The 24,413-nt window shown below is 34.9% G+C and overlaps 1 protein-coding gene across 3 annotated transcripts in view; it reads left to right on the forward strand.

Moving 5' to 3' along the window:
- Nucleotides 1-24,413, forward strand: part of UBR1 (ubiquitin protein ligase E3 component n-recognin 1) — a 239,617-nt gene that overhangs the window by 183,146 nt on the left and 32,058 nt on the right. For all 3 annotated transcript variants that reach the window (XM_037834169.1, XM_037834168.1, XM_037834167.1), the window contains exons 27-34: nucleotides 11,474-11,583; nucleotides 13,987-14,073; nucleotides 15,023-15,204; nucleotides 18,280-18,476; nucleotides 19,861-19,954; nucleotides 20,732-20,881; nucleotides 21,719-21,816; nucleotides 24,285-24,378. In XM_037834169.1, coding sequence (XP_037690097.1) covers nucleotides 11,474-11,583; nucleotides 13,987-14,073; nucleotides 15,023-15,204; nucleotides 18,280-18,476; nucleotides 19,861-19,954; nucleotides 20,732-20,881; nucleotides 21,719-21,816; nucleotides 24,285-24,378 — 1,012 coding nt within the window. The remainder of the gene's footprint in view (nucleotides 1-11,473; nucleotides 11,584-13,986; nucleotides 14,074-15,022; nucleotides 15,205-18,279; nucleotides 18,477-19,860; nucleotides 19,955-20,731; nucleotides 20,882-21,718; nucleotides 21,817-24,284; nucleotides 24,379-24,413) is intronic.

A 24,413-nucleotide genomic window follows, 5' to 3' on the forward strand; every position in this document is an offset into this window, starting at 1 on the left:
TAACCCCTTCTGTCTAAGCTTACATAGTGCTCAAGGCCCATGCTGAATGGGCAGGGTCACACCTCCATGGAAATTATCTAAGCAGAGTTATCACCTACAGTTTGGTGGGTCTCATCTCCATGGAAACAATCAAAGAATTACAATCTAATCACTAATATATCTTCCCACACAAGATTGCATCAAAGATAATGGCATTTTGGGGGACATAATACATTCAGACTGGCACAGTATATATCACAGCTTGCCCTTCTGTTCATCAACTGATGCACCCTTCTGCCACCTCCATCCATTGGCTATCGTGAATAATGCCGCCATAAACATCAATGTGCAAATGACTATTCATGTACCTGCTTTCAGTTCTTCCAAGTATATTGCTGGTGACAGGATTGCCTAATCCTATGACAACCCTCTATTTAGCTTCCTGTGGATCCACTACATTACCCTTCAGAGGGGCTGCACCATTCTACTTCTCTACCAACACTGAATAGGTATACCTCTCTCTCCACATCTCCAGCACTTGTATCTTTCTGTTTGTTTGTTTATTTTTGAATCTGTAATTTTTGTTGCGATATATTTAAATACCATATATTTTATCCAAAGTATACAATCACTGTCTCACAATATCCTCACTTAGTTGTATAATGATCATCGCTGTTAATTTTAGACATTTTTCATTGCTCAAAGAGAAAAATAACAGATATACACAGCCACACAAAAAGAAAACCCAAAACACCCCCATTATCCTCCACCTCCATTATTTACTCCTAGTATTGATGTGGTCCTAGTAAGATATTACTGTTAAATATAGTCCATATCATGCAATAGGTAATTTTTCCCATATACCACTCTATTATTAACTGTTTGTACAAGTGTCATACATTTGAAGTAGTTCATGCAAGAACTTATTTATATTTGTAGTGTTAATCGGTGAGATACGTGACTTTAGACAACCCCTTTCAATCATAGCCACCTTCACTAGGCAGTATTATTTATAATCCTCTATCCACTCCCAAACATTTAAGATCAACCTCATTCACAAATCTGTACATATAAAGTAAATGCTCCCCCTTCTCTAGCTTCTATCTATCTCTAGTTCCCCTATATTCTACATTTTTAGACCCTGAATTTACATTTTCCAGCTGGTTCATATTAGTGAAATTATACAATATCTATCCTTTTGTGTCTGGCTTATTTCGTTCAGCATTACGTCTTCGAGTTTCATCCATGTTGTTGCATGTTTCAGGACCTCCTTCTTACTGCCACATAATATTCTGTCGTATGTATATGAAACATTTTGTTTATCCACTTGTCTGTTGAAGGACACTTGGATTGTTTCCATCTCTTGGCAATTGTGAATAATGCCTCTATGGACATTGGTGTGCAAATGCCTGTTCATGTCAATGTTTTCAAATCTTCTGGGTATATACTGAGTAACAGAATTTGCTGGGTCATAGGGCAATTCGATATTTAGTTTTCTGAGGAATCGCCAAACTGCCTTCTACAGCAGCTGTACCCACCAGAAGTGAATAAGTGTTCCATTTTCTCCACATCCTCTCCAACATTTAGGGTTACCTGATTGTTTAATAATGGCCATTCTTATAGGTGTGAGATGATATTTCATTGTGGTTTTGATTTGCATTTCCCTAATAGCTAATGAAGATCAACATCTTTTCATGTGCTTTTTAGTCCATCTGTATTTCCTCACTGGAAAAATATCTATTCATATGTTTTGCCCATTTTATAATTAGGTTGTGTCCTTTTCTTGTTGATTTATAGGATTCCTTTATACATACTGGATGTCAAACCCTTATCAGATATATGGTTTCCAGTAATTTTCTCTTTATATTTTTGAAACACAGAAGTGTTCAGTCTTGAGGAGTTCCCGTTTATTTTTTCTTTCGTTTCTTGTGCTTTGAATGTAAAGTCTAAGAAGCTACCTCCTATCACTAGGTCTTAAGATGTTTCCCTATGTTTTCTTCTAGGAGTTCTATGGTACTGGCTCTTATATTTAGATCTTTGATCCACTTTGAGTTAACTTTTGTATAAGCTGTGAGGTAGTGGTCCTCTTTCATTCCTTTGAATATGGATATCCAGTTCTCCCAGCCCCATTATTGAAGAGACTATTCTATCCCAGTTCAGTGGATTTGGGGGCCTTGTCAATAATCAGTTGACCATAGATCTGGGGATCTATTTCTGAACTCTCAATTTTGATTCTATTGATCAATATGTCTATCTTTGTGCCAGTGCCATGCTGGTTTTGTTTTGTTTTGTTTACCTTTTTTTTTTTTTTTATTTTATTAAAATTGTTCAGATACCATACAGCTATCCAAAGATCCAAAGTGTACAATCAGTTGCCCACGGCACCACCATACAGCTCTGCATCCATCAACACAATTTTTTATTTCAATTTTTAGAACATTTTCACTAGTCCAGAAAAGAAATCAAGGCAATGAAAAAGGAAACTCATATCCTCCCATACCCCTAACCATACCCCCCTCCATTATTGATTCATAGTTTTGGTATAGTACATTTGTTACTGTTGATGAAAGAATGTTAAAGTACTGCTAACTGTAGTATATAGTTTGCAATAGGTATATATTTTTTCCCTATATGCCTCTCTATCATTAACTTCTAGTTATAGTGACATACATTTGTTCTAGTTCATGAGAGAGATTTCTAATATTTGTATAGTTAATCATGGACATTGTCCACCACAAGATTCACTGTTTTATACATTCCCATCTTTTAACCTCCAGCTTTCCTTCTGGTGACATGCATTGACTCTCAGCTTCCCCTTTCCACCACCTTCACACACCTTTCAGCACTGTTAGTTATTCTCACAACATGCTACCATCACCCCTGTCCATTTCCAAACAATTAAGTTCACCCTAGTTGAACATTCTGCTCATAATAAGCAACCACTCCCCATTCTGTAGCCTCATTTCTATATCCTGGTAACTTGTATTTCATGTCTATGAGTTTGCATATTATAATTAGTTCATATCAGTGAGACCCTGCAATATTTGCCTTTATGTATCTGTCTTACTTCACTCAATATAATGCCCTCAGGGTTTCTTGATCAACCCATTTCTTTTAAGACGGTTTTGTTCACACACTATACATTCTGTCCTAAGTAAACAATCGTTGGTTCCCCGTGTAGTCACGTATTTATGTATTGAGCACCACTGTCACTCTCTATATAAGGACATCTCCATTTCTTCCACAAAGATGGAGGAAGAGTCAATGAAGGCAGAGTGGCAAAAGAAAAAGAAAAGAGATAGTGAGAAAAACAAACAAACAAAAAACTTGATAGCTAGAAAGTGACAAAAGGAAAGATAGCATTAACCTAAAGTAGAATAAAGAGTCAGACAACATCACCAATGCCAGGAGTCCCATATCCTTCCCCTCTTCCCCATCCTCCCATATGCATTTAGCTTTGGTGTATTGCCTTTGTCACATTAAAGGAAGCATAATAACAATGTTTCTGTTAATTCTAGCCTCTAGGTTGCATTGGTTGTATTTTCCCCCCAATCCCACCCTATTTTTAACACCTTGCAATGTTAACATTCATTTGCTCTACCTCATGTAAAAACATATTTGTACCTTTTATTATAATCGTTGAGCACCCTAGGTTTCCCTGAGTTACACAGTCCTTGTCTTTTATCGTTCGTCTTTTGTTCTGGTGTCCCACATGGTCCCAGCCTTCCTTTCTCAACCATATTCACAGCCATCTTTGTTCAGTGTACTTACATTGCTGTGCTACTATCTCTCCAGATTATTTTCCAAACCTCTAACTCCTGTCTTTTCCTTTCTGTCTGCAATGCTTCCTTTAGTGTTTCCTGTAGAGCAGGTATCTTGTTCACAAACTTGGTCATTGTCCGTTTGTCTGAGAATATTTTAAGCTCTCCCTCATATCTGAAGGATAGTTTTGCCGGATATGGGATTCTTGGTTAGTGATTTTTTTCTTTCAGTATCTTACATATATCACCCCACTTCCTTCTTGCCTCCATGGTTTCTATTGAGAAATCCGCATATACTCTTATCAAGCTTCCTTTGTATGTGATAGATCACTTTTCTCTTGCTGCTTTCAGGATTCTCTCTTTATCTTTGATGTTTGATAATCTGATTTTTAAGTGTCTTGGTGTAGGCTGCCTATAAGATCTATTCTATTTGGGGTACACTGCGCTTCTTGGATCCATAATTTTATGTCTTTCATAAGAGATGGGAAATTTTCATTGATTATTTCCTCTATTATTGCTTCTGACCCTTTTCCCATCTCTTCTCCTTCTGGGACACCAATGACATGTAAATTCTTGCTTTTCATTTTGTCTTTAAGTTCCTGGAAACGTTGCTCATGTTTTTCCATTCTTTTCTTTATCTGTTCTTTTGTGTGTAGGCTTTCAGGTGCCTTGTTCTCCAGTTCCTGAGTATTTTCTTCTGCTTCTTGAGATGTGCTGTTGTATGTTTCCATTGTGTCTTTCATCTCTTGTGTTTTGCCTCTCATTTCCATAGATTCTGCTAGTTGGTTTTTCAAACTTTCAATTTCTACTTTATGTACGTCCTGTGTTTTCATTATACGGTTCATCTCTTTTGCCATATCTTCCCTAAACTTTTTGATTGACTTTATTATTAGTTGTTTCAATTCCTGTATCTCAGTTGAAGTGTAAGTTTGTTCCTTTGACTGGGCCATAACTTCATTTTTCTTAGTGTAGGTTGTAGTTTTCTGTTGTCTAGGCTTGGTTTCCTTGGTTACCCCAATGAGGTTTTCCCAGGCCAGAATGGGCTCAGGTCCCAGAAGGAAGAAATATTCAGTATTTGGTTTCCCTGAGGGTGTGTCTTAGAAAATTGGTATACCCTGTGATGCCTCAGTTCACTGTGCTTTTCCGCCCAGCAAGTGGCGCCTGTTAGCCTGTAATTCTTGACTGGTGTAAGGAGGTGTGGCTGTTTTCCCCCAGGCTCTGGAGTCTGGTTCTGAATGGAAGGCAGGTATTAGAGCTGGGCCCCACCCCCTTTCCTCTTAGAGAAGATAGACCCCCTAGGGGTAGTCATTAGCATTTCAATGGTCTCTCTCTGCCTGTGCTGTTTCCACCCTTGTCTGGGTAAGAGCACTGGGAACTGAAAATGGCTGAGGCTTTCTCCACTGAGCCGAAAAAGGAACAGAAAGTCCCCTTCAGAGCTAGTCTGCAGGGACCCTCCGGTTCTCCGAAGTCAGTCATCACCCAAAGCCTCTGTCTGCTTGTTGAAAATTCATAGCTCATAGTGAGCAGTTCACACTCGCTAATTAAAATCCCAGTTGGAGCTCAGCTGAGCTATATTTGCTTGCTGCGAGAGAGCTTCTCTCTCGCAACACGAGCGTTGCAGCTCAGGCTGTGGGGGGAGGGGTCTCCTGACTTGGATCCGCAGTTTTTACTTACATATTTTATGCTGTGATCTCAGGCTTTCCTCCCAGTTCAGGTTGGTGTGTGATGAGTGTTTGTCCCCCTACAATTATTCTGGATTATTTAGTAGTTGTTTCTGGTTTTTTTTTTTAAGTTGTTCCAGGGGGCTACTTAGCTTCCACTCCTCTCTATGCCTCCATCTTAGATCTTCCCTCCAGTGCCATGCTGTTTTGACAACTGTGGCTTTATAATAAGCTTTAACATCAGAAAATCTATGTCCTCCCACTTCATTCTTTTTTTTTTTTCCTTAGGATTTTTTTTTGGCTTTTCAAGGCCCTTTCCTTACCAAATAAATTTGATAACTAGGTTTTTCAAGTCTGCAAAGTAGATTGTTGGTATTTTGATTGGCGTTGCATTGAATCTGCAGATCAGATTGGGTAGAATTGATATCTTAGTGATGTTTAGCCTTCCTATCCATGAACATAGAATATCTTTCCACTTATTTAGGTCTTCTTTGATTTCTTTTAGCAGGGTTTTGTAGTTTTCTGTGTACAGGTCCTTTACATCTTCAGTTAAGTTTATTCCTAAATATTTGAATCTTTTAATTGCTATGTTAATGGAATTTTTTTTTCTGAATTGCCTCCTCGTTAGGTCATTGCTAGTTATAGAAACACTCCTGATTTTTGCATTTTAACTTGTATCCCACCATGTTGCTGAATTTGCTTATTAGCTCAAGTAGCTTTCTTGTAGATTTCTCAGGATTTTCCAAATATAGGCTCATGTCATCTGCAAATAATGAGAATTTTACTTCTTCCTTTCCAATTTAGATGACTTTTATCTATTTTTCTTGCCTAATTGCTCTAGCTGGAACTTCTAACACAACATTGAATAATAGTGGTGGTAGTGGTCTTCTCTTTCATTTTTTAAAAAGTTCAGTTCATTGAGATATAGTCACATACTCTACAGTCATCCACAGTGTGTAATCAGTTGTTCACAGTACCATCATATAGTTGTGTATTCATCACCAAAATCAATTTTTGAATATTTTCATTACTCAAAAATAAATAAATAAATAAAATAAATACCCTATGCCAGCTAAGTTCCAAAACCTAGAGGCAATAGCCTCTTCAAGAACATCAACTAGATATGTCCCCTTTGATTAAAAGGTTTATTCCCCTTTTCAACATGAGCAGGTTAGGGTGATCACTGCCTTGACATCCCTGATAGTCAAGAAAGTAATTAAATTATAGGAAGGGGTAGCAACAGAGAGATAGAATTTAACAAAGGATTATGAATACTGAATCTTCATATAATTTTCTTTTCCTTAGTTTCTAGAGTATTAGGATAAAAGGAAAAAATTGAAATGGTGGAACTGTAACCTATAACATCATTTGAAATTTGTTCTGTAGCTGCTTGTTAAATTGTAGTTTGAAAGCTAAACCTTTTTTTATATATGTTAGATTTCACAATAAGGAAATTACTGAAACTATGATACTATAACTCATAATAACTTTGGAAATTCCCGATATATTTACTAGTTAAATCATGCTTTGGAAGATAGTACATTTTTGTATATATGTTATGTTTCATAAAAAGGAAATAACTGAAACTGTGGAATTGTAACCTATAATATTCTTTGAAATTTGCTCTCTACTTGTTAAATTGCACTTGGAAAGTTATCACTTTTATGTATATATGTTATACTCTACAATAAAAAGTATGATAAAAGAGAAAAAGTTAATTTACTAATCCTTCAAAATATCCATCAAAATTTAAAATATTACCTTCCCACTGAAGCTTAATGAAAAATTGCATGAAAATTACTTTTCAACCACTTTTTTTCCCTTTTAAAGTAGACTTAAAATGCCAGTTCATTCTCTTGGAAAGGTAAAGGTATGTTCTTTTAAAGACAAAGCCTGGAAAGGAATATGAAAAATGCAAATACTTTTTCTATTAAATTTCAAATGGCGGGAACATGGGTCCTTTACTTTTTTTTCCATTTTCATTTGGGGAATAAAAAATTACAAATGAAGGGAAAAAATAAAAATAAGAATAAAAACACAAGTAAAGAACACCCAAAATATCCTATCCCCACATCCCCCCATTATTTAATTTTTGTTCCCATTTTTCTACTCATCTGTCCATACACTGGATAAAGGGAGTGTGAGCCACAAGGTTTTTACAAGCACAGTCACACTGTGTAAGTTACATAGTTATACAGTCTTCTTCAAGAATCAAGGCTGATGGGTTGCAGTTCAGTAGTTTCAGATATTTACTTCTAGCTATTCCAATACACCAAAAATTAAAAAGGGGTATCTATATAGCGCATAAAAATAACTTCCAGAATGACCTCTCGGCTCCATTTAAAATCTCTGAACCACTGAAACTTCAATTTTTTTCATTTCTTTTTCCCCTTTTGGTCAAGATTTTCTCAGTCCCAGGATGCTGGGTCCAGGCTCATGCCCAGGAGCCATGTCCCATATTTCCAGGGAGATTTATATCCCTGGGAGTCATGTCCCACATAGTGGGGAGGGCAGCGAGTTTATCTGCAAAGTGTGCTTAGAAAGAGACAGGCCACATCTGAGCAACAAAGAGATTTTCTGGGGGAGACTCTTAGGCACAATTAGTAGGCTTAGCCTGTCCTATGCAGTAACAAGTTTCATAAGGGAAAGCCCCCAGATTGAGGGCTCGGCCTATTAAATTGTCTGTGAGAATATCAGCAATAACCCAGGCGGAAAAGTCCAATGTTTCTGCATTTTCCCCAGTTCCTCAGAGGGGCCCTGCAAATACATTTTTATTCTCTGCCCAAATTACTTTGGAATGTATCAGAATTTCACCCTAACCTGTATAAACCTACTGGATCGCACTTCCTGTTCAAAGTTCCACGTACTTACGGTGTTTGAATAAACTGACCATACAAGTTAAATTATTTAGTGCTACAGAAAATATAGATCCTGCACCAAATAAACATCTCTTCCCTTGGTCTCATACAGAAGTTGAGGTTTTAAAACACAGTCAGTATCATCCTCTACCTTTTGGCCTGTTTTGCCTTAGTCCTACCCAGATCCACTGCATTCATATCTCCAATTGAAGTCTGAACTCTGAACAGCTTTTTTAACAGTTACCATATAAGGTAATACTCACATTCATAGCTGCCAAGCTCTAGTTCTGAGTTTTAGGTATCACATAGATACCCAAACTTCCAGAGAACGATCAGGTTATACATAAAGAGTTCAGCATCTCAGAATTCAGAGACAACCATTACAACTCAGGAATAGATGTGCCTGCTGTAAGAACTTACAATCTAGGGATCATTACAATAAGCGTTCCCGTGAAAACCTGTGCTCTAAGATTACAATTCTCCAAGTTTACACATTATAGTTAGTCCCTATTAGTGAGGCATTATAATGTTTGTCTTTTCATTCCTGGCATACTTCATTCAAAATGCTGTCCTCAAGATCCATTCACCTAGTTGTATGTCTCACAACTTCATTCCTTCTTTGCAGTTGCTCAATTTTCTATTGTATGTATATACCACAGTTTACCATTCTGTTCGTCAGTTGATGTACCTTTAGGCCACCTCCATCCATTGCAAATTGTGAATATTGTGGCCATCCTTCATTTTTGAAAGACACTTGTGCCAGATAAAGAATTATTGGTTGGTGGATTTTCTCCTTTCATCCCTTAAAATATGTCATCCCACTGCCTTCTTGCCTTCATGGTTTCTGATGAGACATCAGCACTTAATCTTTTTAGGCTCTCTCTTACGTGATACCTTGCTTCTCTCTTGTGGCTTTCAGAATTCTCTTGATCTTTGGCATTTGACAGTTTGATTATAATATGCCACAGCATGAATCTATTTGGGTTTATCCTGTTTGGAGTTCATTGAGTGTCTTGGATGTTTCTATTCATGTCTTTAATTAAATTTTGGAAGTTTTGAGCCATTATTTCTTTGAATATTCTTTCTGCCCCTTTCTCTCTTTTTTCTCCTTCTGGGACTCCCACAGTGCATATATGTGTATGTTTAATGGCATCCCACAAGTTCCTCAGGCTCTGTTCACTTTTCTTCTTTCTTCCTTCTGCATCTCAGACTGAATGATTTCATTTGTCTTACCTTCAGTTCCTTGGTTCTTTCTTACATCAGCTCCAATCTCCTGTTAAACCCCTAAAGGAAATTTTAAATTTCTGTTACTGTGATCTTCAGCTCTGTTTGGTGCCTCTTCATAATTTCCATCTCGATATTTATATTCTCTTTGTTTTCATCTACCCTTTTGCTGATTTCCTTTAGTTCTTTGTCCATGTTTTCTTTTAGCTCTGAGCATAGTTAGGACCACTGTTTTAAAGTCTTTCCCTAGCGTAGCCTAGGTCTTGTTGTCCTTATTGATGGTTTCTAATGTTTTAATCTTCTCCTTTGCCGGGGCTGTCACTTCAGATTTCTTTGTCTGTTCTGTGACCTTTTGTTGAAACCTGGACGTTTTGATATTTTTATGTGTTATCACTGGATTTAGACTCTGAGATGTCTGTTCCTTAAGCTTGTATAGGAGGGTTATGACAGAGCTTTCCTTGAATGGCAGGAGCTTAAAAAAAGAAGAGGAGGAAGAAGAAGGAAAAAAGAAAACACCTTTCCCAGTCTTTCCAGATTGGCTTGTGTGCACTCTGTCCTTCAGGACTTATCCATGCAATGATTTTAGAGACTAGCTCCAGGTGAAACCATAGGGGCCCCTGTGATCTTTTCTTTGCTGTCTCCTGTCCTGGGTGTGCACACATGGCCCCAGGAATTTCCCCAAATGTCCTCTCTTCCTTAGGAAACAATTCCCTTACTGTCTAGGCACTGTATTGTATTTCCTACATCCAGCAATCCCTTGGTCCAGGCAGCCAGTTGACTGCTCTCCCACAATGTTCTGTAGGAGAACTAAGTGAGCTGCATTCTATACACAGGGCAAGTTCTGGGGTGGTGAGTCCCTCAAGCCACTACCAGACAGATTGGGCCAGACATACATGTTCCCAGTATGTGAACAAGAGTTACTCTGCTCCCTCCAGACCAAGACCAGAGAACCACACTGGGAGGGTGGGCCAGTTGTAGGCTACACTGGTGAAGGGTGAAGGATGGGCCAACCAGGGAGCCAGCAGATTCTGCTGCTTTTAAGTAGCCTTTTTCTTGGTTTGGCACCCACCCTGTTAAAGCAGTCCTTTAACTATTTTCTGGAGCTTTGAGAAAGATGCTTCTGGCAGTTCTTGCTGGTTGTTCAAAGCTTCTGTGGGTGGATGAAGGCCTGAAGCATCTTACTCTGCCATCTTGATTCGGCCAATCTTTAATTTTTAATTGTTTTCCACTGCAAAAATATTTTTTTTACTCTCTTACTATTTAGAACCTTTTTTTTTTTCCTGCATACATTGATGGTTTCTTTCTTTCATTTTTGGTCTCAGCATTTTCAAAAATCTACTGTAGCATCAACCATAACATTCACATGACCCATTTGCAGAAGATGTTAATGTTTTTTAATTTACAATGACTACAAAGTCTGAATGAACATGTTCAGTTTGCACTGTTTTCAACCTGGAAGAGCAGGATAAGTTTAGATTAGTTTTTCCTTTAAAATGACACCTGATTAAGATAGTCTTTGTCGAAACACATTCTAGGGACATTGTCTAAAAGACCAATAGCCGGGAGAAAAGTATCTCATTTTATATTTATACACTGGTATATTTTAGATCCCTGAAGGCATTATAAACCTATTCAGTTTGTGGATGTAACATCTGCCATATTTTGACAGCTTTATTTTTCTGTACTAGACAGTAAACTGAGTGGAGGAAACACAAGAGAGAGATCATTAAGGGTAGTTTTCACTTAGCAGCACTGGTGGAAGATGTAGGAGAGTGATCTAAAGTAAAGTTTTTCTCACATACCATTTTACAATTCATACTTAATGCTTCATGTAATTGCAGATTCTTCCATTGAAAATTAATGTAGTTTCTGAATTGATTAGCAAACCTTGGTTATCAGTGTGAATAACATTAACTAAAAATTATAGATAACTTATACATTATTATAAAGATATATATAATGATATGTAATTTTGTGCTTTAATTAAAAGGATTGGGAAGTTCAGCGACGAATGCTCAAAATATACAAATGCTTTTGGAAAAGCTCAAAGGAATTCCCCAGTTAGAAGGCCAGAAGGATATGATAACATGGATACTCCAGGTAAACCAGAAAAGTGTAAACTGATCTTATCCTGACCTAAATATCCAAGAATCCTTGATTTGCCTATAAAATTAGGTCACCATATTCATTAAAGTCAAAGTCATTTAATGCTGGTTTTCATCATCACTCATCTTTTTTTCATATTAGCAGTTCTATTTTTCCTGTGTATCAGTGGAGGGTTTTTAAAATAAGTAGGATTCATTTATTCATGTCAGTTTTTACTCAACATTCATTGAATGCCTACTCTTTGCCATGCTTACTTCTAGATTCTCAAGAAGACAGACAAAATGCTTACTATTAAGCAACTCACAGTCTAGTTGAGATATAGACAATAAATAAATAAACAAGAAAATATCAGGGTAATACAATAGATGAGTAGCAGATTACTTTAAATGGTTAAAGAAAATCTCTCTCAGGAGGTGACACTGGAGCTGAATGACATCTGAATGAAAGGAAGCCTGTCTTAAAAGAATCTGGAAGGGCATTCTAGGAATAGAAAAACTCTAAGGTGGCCATTAAAAAAAAAAACCCAGTGTGATTGGAGGATAACAGGGAAGGGAGAGAAAGGTAAATAATGGAGTCAAAGAGGCAGCCAGGGGCCAGATCATGTAGGACCTTATAGGTCAAGATGAAATGTTTGGATTTTATTTGGAGGACAGAAGGAAATTGAAGGATTTTAAGTGACATCATCTGATCTATATTTTTAAAAGATCACTCTGGCTGCTGTGTGGTAAATGGATTATAGGGGACAGGATTAAATGCAGGGAAACTATTAGGAGTCTGTTGCAGTAATCTTGGTGAGAAATGAGTATAACCTAGGTGAGAATGCAGATGATAGGAACCTGGACTGATTCAGATATACTTTGAAGGTAGAATTTGTAGAACTTAGTGATAGATTTGGTAGAAGTTTGGAGGGGATCAAGAAATTGAAAATGATTCCTGGATTTGCAACTTGAACTATTCGGTGGAGTGAAAAAGGAATAGGGAGAGAGGCCAGGAATGTTACCTTAAAATGGAAACATGAAGCAAGGGTTATGGAGCTTCCCCACAACTGGGGAAATTAAAATATTCTGACTTCTTCAGGTAGGGGTATTCTTTTGATGATTAGAATACGTATCATGGTTATTTTGCATATTCTTATCAGTTGGATCTCATTGTACTGATATGTACTAAAGAAGTTGGTGAATATTCTGCCTTTATGAAGAAAGTAAATTAAGCTATCATTTAGTCCAACATTCAAATCCCTGAAGACACAGTGTTATAAATTGGAAATCTGTTCCTGAAAATTCATTTACTGTTACAAGAATACCAGAGTTCATCACCAAAATGCATGAAAAGCAAACACAAATATCTGCCCTTAACAACATTGTGTTTTACCCAAAAATGTAATGTAAAGCCATGTTGTAAGTGTTCCTTGTGGGAGATTTTTTGCATGTGACTGAGGCTTCTTCAAATATAAGTTTTATGTATGTATTATCCTGTTAACGGAAACTTTGGCATTTGTTAAAAAGAAGGAGATAGACTGTATAAGGTGTGGTGGAAAGATCTCCCAAGATATATGATTACATGAAAAGGGAAGATATGAAATAGTTCATATAAGATCTCTTTTTATGAACATATATGTAAATATGAGGAAGCAGATATTCTGATCTTTTTTCCCCTGGAAAGAAATATTAATAATCTTTAACAGTAGTTGCTTTTGGAGAGAGGGACTAGAGGCAGGGAGAAGGAGGCTTCACTTTCCATTTTGCATCTTTGTCTTTTGTATTTCTTACACTAAACATTTTACTTTAAATTAAAATATATATATTTAAAAAGAATCAATTCTGAGCTAAAGAAGCATTTTTTTCCCCTAGCAAATCTCTCTAAAGCAAAAAGAGGCGTTTTTTCATTATTCTACAAAATTAGTTCATTTATTTTTCTATTTTGAAAATGTTCATTGCCATTTTAGTATGCCACCATGTTTCCAGAAGTCTTTGAATAAGTTGCAGTTTTTTCAGTGACTCTTGCTCTTCCATTTTATTAATATCTTCCTTGCTGACTGCCTGTGAATGATCTTCTGTCAGTACCCTCATCTTCACAACTGCAGACTGCATCAACTGATTTGCTACTGTCAACCTCCTCAGTGAGATTGCTGATCAGCTAGGGGATGTGCTTGTCACCATCAGGGGTCACTTTTTTTCCCCATATATTGAAATGGTTTAAGTCAAAGATTTAATTTAGTGACATGCTACTAAAATCAGATGAGTTTGAAATGAGAATTTGGAAAGGTGACCCTAAAAATCCTAAATAAAATTGTGGAGAGGTAAAAAAAAAAATTTAGATTAGTGAATTTTTCTGCTATGGTCAATCTAACCAAATCTTTTAATGTTAATTTCTTAACATTTCATTTTCTTTTCACAGATGTTTGACACAGTGAAGCGATTAAGAGAAAAATCTTGTTTAATTGTAGCAGCTACGTCAGGATCAGAATCTCTTAAGTGTGATGAGGTAATAATATTATAATAATGACATTCGTCTGTCTTTGAATTTTACTGATCTAAGGGAGTTCCCACTTTTTGTTAGGAAGAACCTGTTTGTTGTAAGGTATGTGAGGTCTGTCCATCTTCTTTTGTTTGTTTCAATTATATATCACAGGGATTAGTGGTATTTAACAGATAGTTATTCCAATTTATGTGTTTTATAAAAGCAGAGGAAGTTGATGTACTGTAGGGCTCTATTGAAATACCATATTTCCTTAATTTTTAAAATATTTTAATGTCTTTGAAATGGGGATATGTCTTAAAATCTGTGGCTTCTCATAGTTTAATCAGCAGGATTCCTCTTAGTACAGCATAAGATAACGACATCTGGATTCAGTGAAATACAGTAATATTTAAATTATGACTTTCCATAATATAATGAATCAGGTTTTTTTGATTCTACTTATAGAATTATTAGAATATTGTGGTTTGTGCTTATTAACTGTCCTTCCTAAAAGAAAAACAATGGACTTAGGTTAGAATAGAAAATAAAAAGGCATCAAGTACATCTCAGTAATGTTATTAAATTTCTCAGTCTTAGTAACACATTTAGTAATGGTTAAACATCAAGTTTGTTTAAAATGACTCAGTATCAGTGATTAAATCATTGACAAATGATTTTAAAATTTGGTTTCATGTCATTTTATTTCTTAATGTACCTGCATTAAGTATAAAAGGCAGCTCTAGTTAAGGTACTTGGATTTTTATTTTAAACTATTGAAATAACCAAAGGAGCAATTAGGGGTATGATGTGACGGAGCCCATAAATGCTAATTTTGAGACAGTAGACTGCATCTAGGTCTTATGGTGGGCTAAGGTTTTATCAGAATCTTATTCTTGGAAATTTTGTCTGACTGAACAGTATATAAATTTTAGCAGTGGGTCTTACCACATTTTTGTGCTTTCTTAATATTTAGATTATTCATGATAAGGAAAAAGCAGAACGAAAAAGAAAAGCAGAAGCTGCCAGGCTGCATCGCCAAAAGATCATGGCTCAGATGTCTGCCTTACAGAAGAACTTCATTGAAACTCACAAACTCATGTATGACAATACATCAGAAATGCCTGGGAAAGAAGACTCCATTATGGAGGAAGAGAGGTAAAACAAAGCAAAACCAAAAATTAAATAATTCAGTTTTTTGGAGGAAAAATTAATATTGGCTTTGAGTCATGCTTTTCTAGAATGTGTTTTATAGTAAAAAAAAAAAGGTATACTATTTTTAAGAAAGGTCAGAGTGAATATAATTTCATATTGATAAATGGTTCATTTGCACAGTAAAGTTGTGTTGGGAATCTTTATGCACAAAAAGCTTCACTTGACTGACAATAGTATAATAAAACTAAAATTAAGACAAGTAGAAATCCTACCCTCTAGATACTATTAACAACATACTATTTAAAAAGTTGTGATAAAGAGGCTACTGTATATTTATCAAAACAAGATGATGTGAGCAAAAGTGTACTTGGAGTTAATTAACAGCCTTAATGCTTTCATCATTTATTTTTATTGCCTGATTGATTGCACAAGTAATTCATGAATGCATTTTCATGAAAACAGTTCAGTAATGTAGTAAGCCCCTTTGACCATCCTCTATGTTCCTGATCTTTCTCCAGAGATAATCATTGATGTGTATTGTTCTAGACATCTTTCTGTGCATTTATAACATACGTACATAAAGAAATAATGAGGCTTGTTTTATGTTTCTTGTGATTTTGTTTTTATTTAACCACACATATTGTTCTGCAACTTGTATTTTCACTCAGTCTTATAAACCTTTTCATGTCAGTACATATGGATCTATAGTATAGATTCTGAACCATTCTTTATGACTGCTGCATAGTCTTCCATAGTGCAGATATACAATATTTTATTTATCTGATTTTAGACATATAGATTGTTTCATATTTTCCCTTATTACGAAGTGTGAGTGAAATCTTTATAGGTGCCTCCTTGCACGATTGTGCAAGTGCTTCTTACGGATGGAATCCCATTAGTGAAAGGGCTGATCGTAACTATTTTAAATTTTAATAAATACTGTCACATTGCCCTCCAGAGTGGTTTTACCGATTTCTTCTCCCAGCGGTGTATGAGTGCCTATTTTCCGTTATTCTCAGCACCACTTGATGTTAGTACTTAAAAATATTTGCTATTATCAAAACTATAAATTTTTTCCAATTTGGCTGAATTCACCTGATCAGTAGTTAACTAGTTAGGTTTAGTATCTTTCCATAAGCTTGCCTTTTATAGTTTGCCTTCTAGGACATGCCGGTTATTATCCTTTGCCCATTTCTATTCAGTGCTTTGCTTTTATTTTATTGATTTTGTAAAAGTCCTTTATAAACTATGAATACTAAACTTTGCTAGTTTTTTCTATTATTTATAATTATTTTGTTATATATTTTTAATCCTTTTTCTTTAACGTTAATTATAGGGTTTAGTCATAGAGAAGTTTTCAATTTTGATGAAAGGAGGTTTATAAACCCTTAATTTATACGTTTTACTTTTTGTCTCTTGTTTAAGAAGGCTTTTCCTTTCCCAAAGTCACTAATTTATTCTTTTCTATTTTCTTCAAATATCTGTATTTTTTAAACAAAATTTTAATCACACAGTTACATTAAAACATTTTCCTTTTAAAAATCAAAATTAGAGATTAAGTTCCATTTGAGCATCACTCCAAATTCTGGAATCTTTTTGCCCTTTAGAGATGCTCTGGTTAGAAATTTTACATATATCTTGTCAAAATTTGAATTATATAGTGGGCCATTCAGCTTTTATGTTTTGTTCTTTTACATAAATTGTATTATGTATATAACATTATGCAGCTTTCCATTTTCAGGCAGTAGTATGTCTCAGAAATCTATTTCTGTTTTTTTTACATGTAAAATTAGTTCATTGTTTTCTCATCAAGAGCTCTCTTAACATTTGGGCAGCACAATTCTTTTTCATTCAGGACTACCCCATGAACTGCAGGACATTTAGCATACCTGGTCTTTACCCACTAAATTATAGTAGTTCCCCCCTAGTCATTATGACAACCAAAAAATAAAACTCCTCCACACATTGCCAGATGCCTCTTAGGAGTTGGTACCACACCTAGCCGAGACCCACCTTTTATTCCATATTTAGTAAGTTCATTTACATTGATGATGAGAATTTAAGTTATTTCCAATTTGTTGAGTGATCTACAGTATTTCAGGGAACTTCTTGTACAGATAGAGAGACAACATGGCAGAAGCCAGATCATGTGGGGTAAATCCTGGCTTGGCCGCTTACTAGTGATGAGTCATTGGGTAAGTGTCTTACATCTCTAAGCCTCAGTTTCTTCCTCTGAAAAATGAAGGTAATAGGATTGTTGTGAGGATTAATGGGTTAACATAATGTAAAGTATTTAGAACAGTGACTAGCATCACAAATCAGTGCTTTATAAATATTTGCTATTATTCTTTCATTGCTGATGTACATATTAGATAGATTCTAAGAATTCCTAAGTCATTAAGTTATGTTTTATAGTTTTAATAGTTACCAAAGTAGAAAAGAAACCCAAATAAATGCCTAATAATAGAGAATGGATAAGACTATTATGACATATAAAGTAGAATACTGTGTAGCCATTTTTAAATAATGTTTTTGTAGAAATTTTAACAACATGAGAAATATCTAAGATGTAAGGGAATAAAGCAGTATGCAAATCTCTATGTAATATGATCTTAATTATGGGGAAAAAAGTGTATTATGAATAGAAAGCAGACTGGAAGGAAATGTACAGCAAGGCTAGTAGTAGTTATCTCTGGGTTGTGGGAATGTTTTTTATTTTCATTTTTGTACTTTTCTAAAGTTTCTAAAATTTCTTTAATTATATATTACTTTTATAATCAGGAAACACAAACACTCCAGCTTCTTGGTACAACAAATTAAATATAATTATAATATGCATTCTGTTTTGTGACCTGTTTTTTTTGCATTTAGCAACACAAAATGTATTTTCTAGTAAGCAAATTGATAAAAGCCAGAAAAGTCAGTGGGGAAGATTTTAAGCTACTATTGCTCAATATCATTTTTATTTTATTATTTTGATTTTTAAGCTCTTGCCCTATAGCTACTTAAAATCTACCAAAATATAAAAACAAAGTGACCAAAGCATGTGTCCTCATTTCTGGTCGTTTCTTTTGGTAGCACCCCAACAGTCAGTGACTACTCTAGAATTGCTTTGGGTCCTAAACGGGGTCCATCTGTTACTGAAAAGGAGGTGCTGACATGCATCCTCTGCCAAGAAGAACAAGAGGTGAAAATTGAAAATAATGCCATGGTATTATCGGCCTGTGTCCAGAAATCCACCGCCTTAACCCAACACAGGGGAAAGCCCATAGGGGGTATGTATTATTTAACCATATCCTTTTCAACATTTCTTGTAATTAGGAAAAAAAAAATACTGTTTGAAAGAAGTTTGGGAGTGAGGTTGTATTTAGTCTTATTTCATCGGATCACAATTAACCCATATGTAAAATGGACTCTAGGTTTTTACATGCATGTTGGCTTCTTTGTTTTATTTTTATTTTTTATTTTTTGCACTTGGCCATATTGCTTGTTCACTCTTTCTGTCTCTCCATTTCTCTTTTCCTAACCATTTGAAAGTAGGTTGCAGGCATCGTTATATTTCATCCCTAAATATTTCCACAAGTGTTTCCTAAATAAGGACAATCTATTACCATTGTCACGTTTAAGGAAAGTAATAATCATTGAAGAATATCATCTAATATAAAATCCATGTTAGAATTTCTCCAACTGTCCTCAAAATGTCTTTTATAACTAAACTTTTTTTTTCATTCAGCATCCAAACAGGTTTCATGCCTTGCTTTTGTTTGTTTTGTCCCTTTTAGTGAATCGTAATATAGAACAGTTTCTTCCCCCTTTTTTTGTTTTTCTTCGTTTTGACTCTTTTGAAGAATGTAGGACAGATGTCTTATATAGTATCTCACATTGGATTTGTCTCATTCTTGCCTCATGATTAGATTCATGTTAAACACTTCTTGGGGGCAAGAATATTAACTAGGTAATGATTTGTACTGCTTAAATCACAGCAGGAGTTAACTGCTTTATTTTTTTAAATATACTTGGAGAAGTAAAGACAATATCGGCTGACATTTACTGAGTAATTACCATGTGCCAGGAACTGATTAAATGCTCTATGTGTTTTTATTCACTTAATCCTCACAACAACCATATGAGTTAGGAACCAATACTGGCTCCATTTTACAGATGAGGGGACTCAGGCCCAGAGAAGTTAAGTAACTCATCAAAGGCCACGATAACTTAAGTGGTGAAACCAGAATTTAACCTAATAGTCTCTGCTCTTATCTACTAGGTTATAATGCCCCTTAGTTTTCCTTAAATTTTCATCTGGTCAAATTACTCTTAAAATTGCAAAAGTAAATTGTGGTTGAATCTTAGAAAATCACTTCACCAGCCAAAGTAATATAGGCTTATACCTGATGTTCAAAACAAAAAATTAACTCAAGTATGGTTATTATTAATTCCTAATAATTTTAGAATTATATCTGATAGTCTAGCTTTATATCTTCCTCTTTTTGCTTACTATTAAGATCATATATACTGCTATCATGAGGTTGTGACACACTTATCGGACATGCCTAAGAAAGTTTGTGATTAGAATTTTAAACTTGATAGCCATTTGTTTTTTTTAATGACTGTGGAAGAAATGAATACATACCTCTAATTTTTGTCTTCCTGTACCAGAAACCCTGGACCCACTCTTTATGGATCCAGATTTGGCATATGGAACTTATACAGGAAGTTGTGGTCATGTAATGCATGCAGTTTGCTGGCAGAAGTAAGTTGTCCTTAAGACATGTTCTTGAAAGAAACCAGGAACATTGAAGTTCATTCACTAAAGGCCACAAAAAGACATGTTTTCTGAGGTCTTCTTTCCTTCCTTCTTATTTGGATAATTGAAGCCATTTTAATTACTTATTCTGTTTGTATGGTACATTATTATAAGCCTTGGAAATTGGTGTGTAAAATTACTAACTTAAATTTTTCACTATTCCCTTGAGCTCATTCTCCATAAAAAGATGCTCTTGATCAGTTGTCATGTAATGGAAGTGGTATTTTTCATAAAAATCTTACTCCCCTCAAAATATACAGTAAAAAGTACCTTTGAGATAGAATAGGACAAGAAGTTCCGGTTCTGTCTCTGAAAGAGAGAAAAATTCAGAAATGCAAATCCTCAGATTTCTTTCATATAGAGTTTACCCTTTGGCATTGGATTAAAATGTATGGTTTTCCTCTAATAGCCCTCATTACTTCAGTTGGTCATAGGAAACTGAGGGAAGTAGTATCTACATTGTGTCTCCATGCTCTTGAGGTAAGAGGAGAGTCATGGTCCAGTACAGTTATTTTAAATTTTTGTCTGCCTGATGTATCTTTCAGTTTGGCCTCAAAAAAATGTGTAGCCTGTTTCTTCCGTAATGATTATAACTTGTATATTTTTTGCATGTAGGTTCTGAAGATATTTATTGAACCCAAAATTCCAGGTTTCTTTCATTTGAATTAGAATTAAGCTATGTGTATAGTTCTAAATGGACCTGTGTATTTTGGAATTTTGCAGGTATTTTGAAGCTGTACAACTGAGCTCTCAGCAGCGCATTCACGTTGACCTTTTTGACTTAGAGAATGGAGAATATCTTTGCCCTCTGTGCAAATCTCTGTGCAATACTGTGATCCCCATTATTCCTTTGCAGCCTCAAAAGATAGACAGGTATATTTTTATTTATGTTTTGATTGATTTTTAAAAAGCTGACTTTCATCCTTTCATCGTTCCTTCTTTGGTTAGATTACTAGGTTTTTTGTTTTTTTTTGCTTTTTTCCTACTTAAAATAATTCTTTTTCATTTTTTTAACTTGTATCATACTTCAAAAAATGTAATGAAACCCCCAATTCTAGCTTTCTAAGACTATTGGAATATTTATTTCCTCAAATATATATATGTTGTAATAGCTATTTAAAGCAGGAAAATTCTAGTCTCTATCTTAGCATTCACAGAAGGAGAAAAGATGTGAAGAAGATTCATTAGTTTCATAATTTTTATATTCCTTTACCACCATCAGAGTCCCTATTTAGAAGTTGATTGCTCTAAAGATAATTTGGATTGTTGTTGTTGTTGTTATTGTTGTTTTTTCTGAACATCTCTTCTCTTAGTCTTGAAAGACTTTGACGAAAGGTTAACTATTAAAATAAATGAAAGCACTAGACTCTACATATCTTCAGATATTGTTTGAACATTTAGATCTTTGTTATATTTTGACCATCTGTAAATGGAATTTAACAGCAAATTCATTAGTTTATTTTTGGGGCACCTAGGTGATGAACATATAAGTGGTAACTTTTAATAGTTTTCTATAACTTTTTAATACACCCACCCACCCCCAAAACTACATTTTTAGACATACGTATTTCTAAGACCTAGGAATTTAATCTAGAAGAACTTGTTTTTTTTCATACAGCCATTAATCCAAGGAAAGACACCACAAGTTCTGATTTTCAATTATGACTTTGTGCCAATGGCTTTAATAATTTTTAAATATTGACTTTTCAGTGACAATGCAGAAGCACTTGCTCAACTTTTGACCATGGCACAATGGATACAGACTGTTCTGGCCAGAATATCAGGTTACAATATGAAACATGCTAAAGGTTTGCATAAATTTATGTTACATTTAGCTGTGTAAAAATTAAGTTTCAGAATCTTTAATTTCCTTTTGTGAAAAAAAATAATTATTGCTCTAAAATATGATTTGCAAGTACAGATTTGTTGAATTGCAGAAAAATAGAGATTTTTGAAGATAAGACATAAATCTTAGGTCTTAAAATTCTTAAATCAGTTTAAGAATTTTAAAGATTTAAAATGCTTAAATCACTTTACTTTTTCATACTGGGGAACAATCAGCCTGCTTGGATTTAAATCTTGGATTCACCATTTACTGGATGTGTGATCTTGGACAAGTCACTTAACCTCTCTATGCCTTAACTTCCTTATTGACAAAGTGTGGATAATAATAGTATCTGTCTCATCAGTTTAAGGAAAAAATGGGTTATATGTAAAATGTAAAATATTAGAACAATGCGTAGTACATAATAAGGACTATATAAATGTTAGCTATTGCTGTTGCTAATTTGTTACTATATTTTCAGTATTAATGAAAATAATTTTAACTGTTACCTCATTTATATATACTTTACAATTGAGAAATAAATGTAGCTATTATTGAGAGATGAGCTTCAAAAATAAAAAGCATTTTAAAAATTCATTGAAGTAAACTTGTTTCTCTTTACTAGGCTGTGAATAAGTAGGATGAAGGGATAAAGTCTAGTATTTTAAAAATAACCCTAGCTCTCATTATTCCTTCATTGGATCTAAATTAATGAAAACTATACCCAGAAAATATTTCAGAATGTTTCTAGAGTATTCTACATGAAATTTTTATGTGTTATTTCTATCATCCATACCTTCCTGTATTTATCCAAATTTTTCCTGTTTACTTTACTCTTTGTTTTGTGTATTAGTTAGGGTTCTCTAGGGAAACAGAATCAACAAGAGATATCTATAAATATAAGATTTTATAAAAGTGTCTCATGCAACTGTGGGGATGCATGAGTACAAATTCCGTGGGGCAGGCAGCAAACTGGCAATTCCAATGAAGGTGTTCAATGAGCTCCTCAGGCAGTGAACTGGCAGCTCCAATGAAGAGTTCCAGTGAACTCCTCAGGAAACATTTCACTGGCTAGCAGAAGTAGTGAAGGTCCTCAACTGATTGGATTAAATCCAGCTGATTGAATTCTCTCAGTGTGGAAGACACGCCCTTCATTGATGTAATCAGTCACAGCTGCAGCCAGTTGACTAATGATTTAATAAACCAGCCTTCTGGTTTATTAAACTAGCCACAAATGTCCTTGCTTGACCAGACACCTGGATACCATCACCTGGCCAAGTTGACACATGAACCTAACCATCACATTATGCTTCAGTAATTTTTTCCTTTCAGTCTCATATTGTAAAAATAAAGAGTGTATACAAAAGTTACAGAGAATAGTGGGGATGATGGTTTTATTTCTCATCAACATAATCAATCCAACACATCAAAATATTTTATCGTTTTACCATATGCTTACCATACATTTACCATATACAATATACTTACAAGGCTTTTGTTTCCTGCCATGTTGACCTTATAAATTTGCATGTTACATAGTTGTGAAAATGATACAAGAGGAGGTAGAATTAGTAATCAGATTTCATAGTACAAAACAATAAGCCTCATAAGATTTTAGAGAAGGGAATGATCATTAGAGGTTGAAATAGAGGGGAGGGCATCATGAAGAAAATGGGATGTGATTTGGCCTTGAACCAAATCTAGATGGGTGGTAGGGATAAGGAGATCTTGTTCAGATAAAGAAAAGAGAAATGCTTTTTAGAAAAGTGTGAGCATGGCATTTTCAGACCTTGAAAATGTCTGGCCTAAGTAGAGGGTATATGGTGGGGAATAGTGTGGAGAGTATGGGGAAAAGTTATGGAGGGTTGTTCAGACATCATAAACTGCTGAAAACCAAAGATAAAGAAAAAAAAATTCTCAAAAGCAGCCAGAGGGGGGTGGGGGGGAGTCATTCCATTTAGAGGAAAAGCAATTCGTATTCAGTGAAGAAGAGGTTTAGTACTCTTCCAAGATCTTAGTAACAGTAAGTAGCAGAGCTAGAACTCAAATCCACGCAGCTTGGTTTCAGATGCTTTACTCTTAATCACTAATGTTTGCTGCTTTACTAATAGAATACTATGCAGTCATTAAAAATGGAAATATACATGGGGAGTTATGTGGAATGACATTTGTGATCTAATAGGTGAAAAAGCAAGATACAGAATGGTGCTATGATATTGCCCTTTTAAAAAAAATCTGAATGTGTAGTATTTATAGAGAGAACAGAAAAAAATAGTACCCACATGTTATTTGTGATTATCTGGATGGAGAAATTTGAGTGCTTGTTTTTTGATTATAAGAATTTCTAAGATTTTCTATAATGATTCTATATAATTTTAAAAAATTAGAAAAGTATGTGTCAGACTGAAAAGTATTCATGATTTTTCTTCCTTTTTTCCTTCAATTTATAAGGAGAAAAACCAACAATTCCTGTCTTATTTAATCAAGGAATGGGTGATTCCACTTTTGAGTTCCACTCCATCCTGAGTTTTGGAGTTCAGTCTTCGTAAGTGTCTAAATAGTTAAGAGAAGGTTGTATAT

The sequence above is a fragment of the Choloepus didactylus genome, chromosome 4 (assembly GCF_015220235.1).
Source record: "Choloepus didactylus isolate mChoDid1 chromosome 4, mChoDid1.pri, whole genome shotgun sequence".
Lineage (NCBI taxonomy): Eukaryota > Metazoa > Chordata > Mammalia > Pilosa > Megalonychidae > Choloepus > Choloepus didactylus.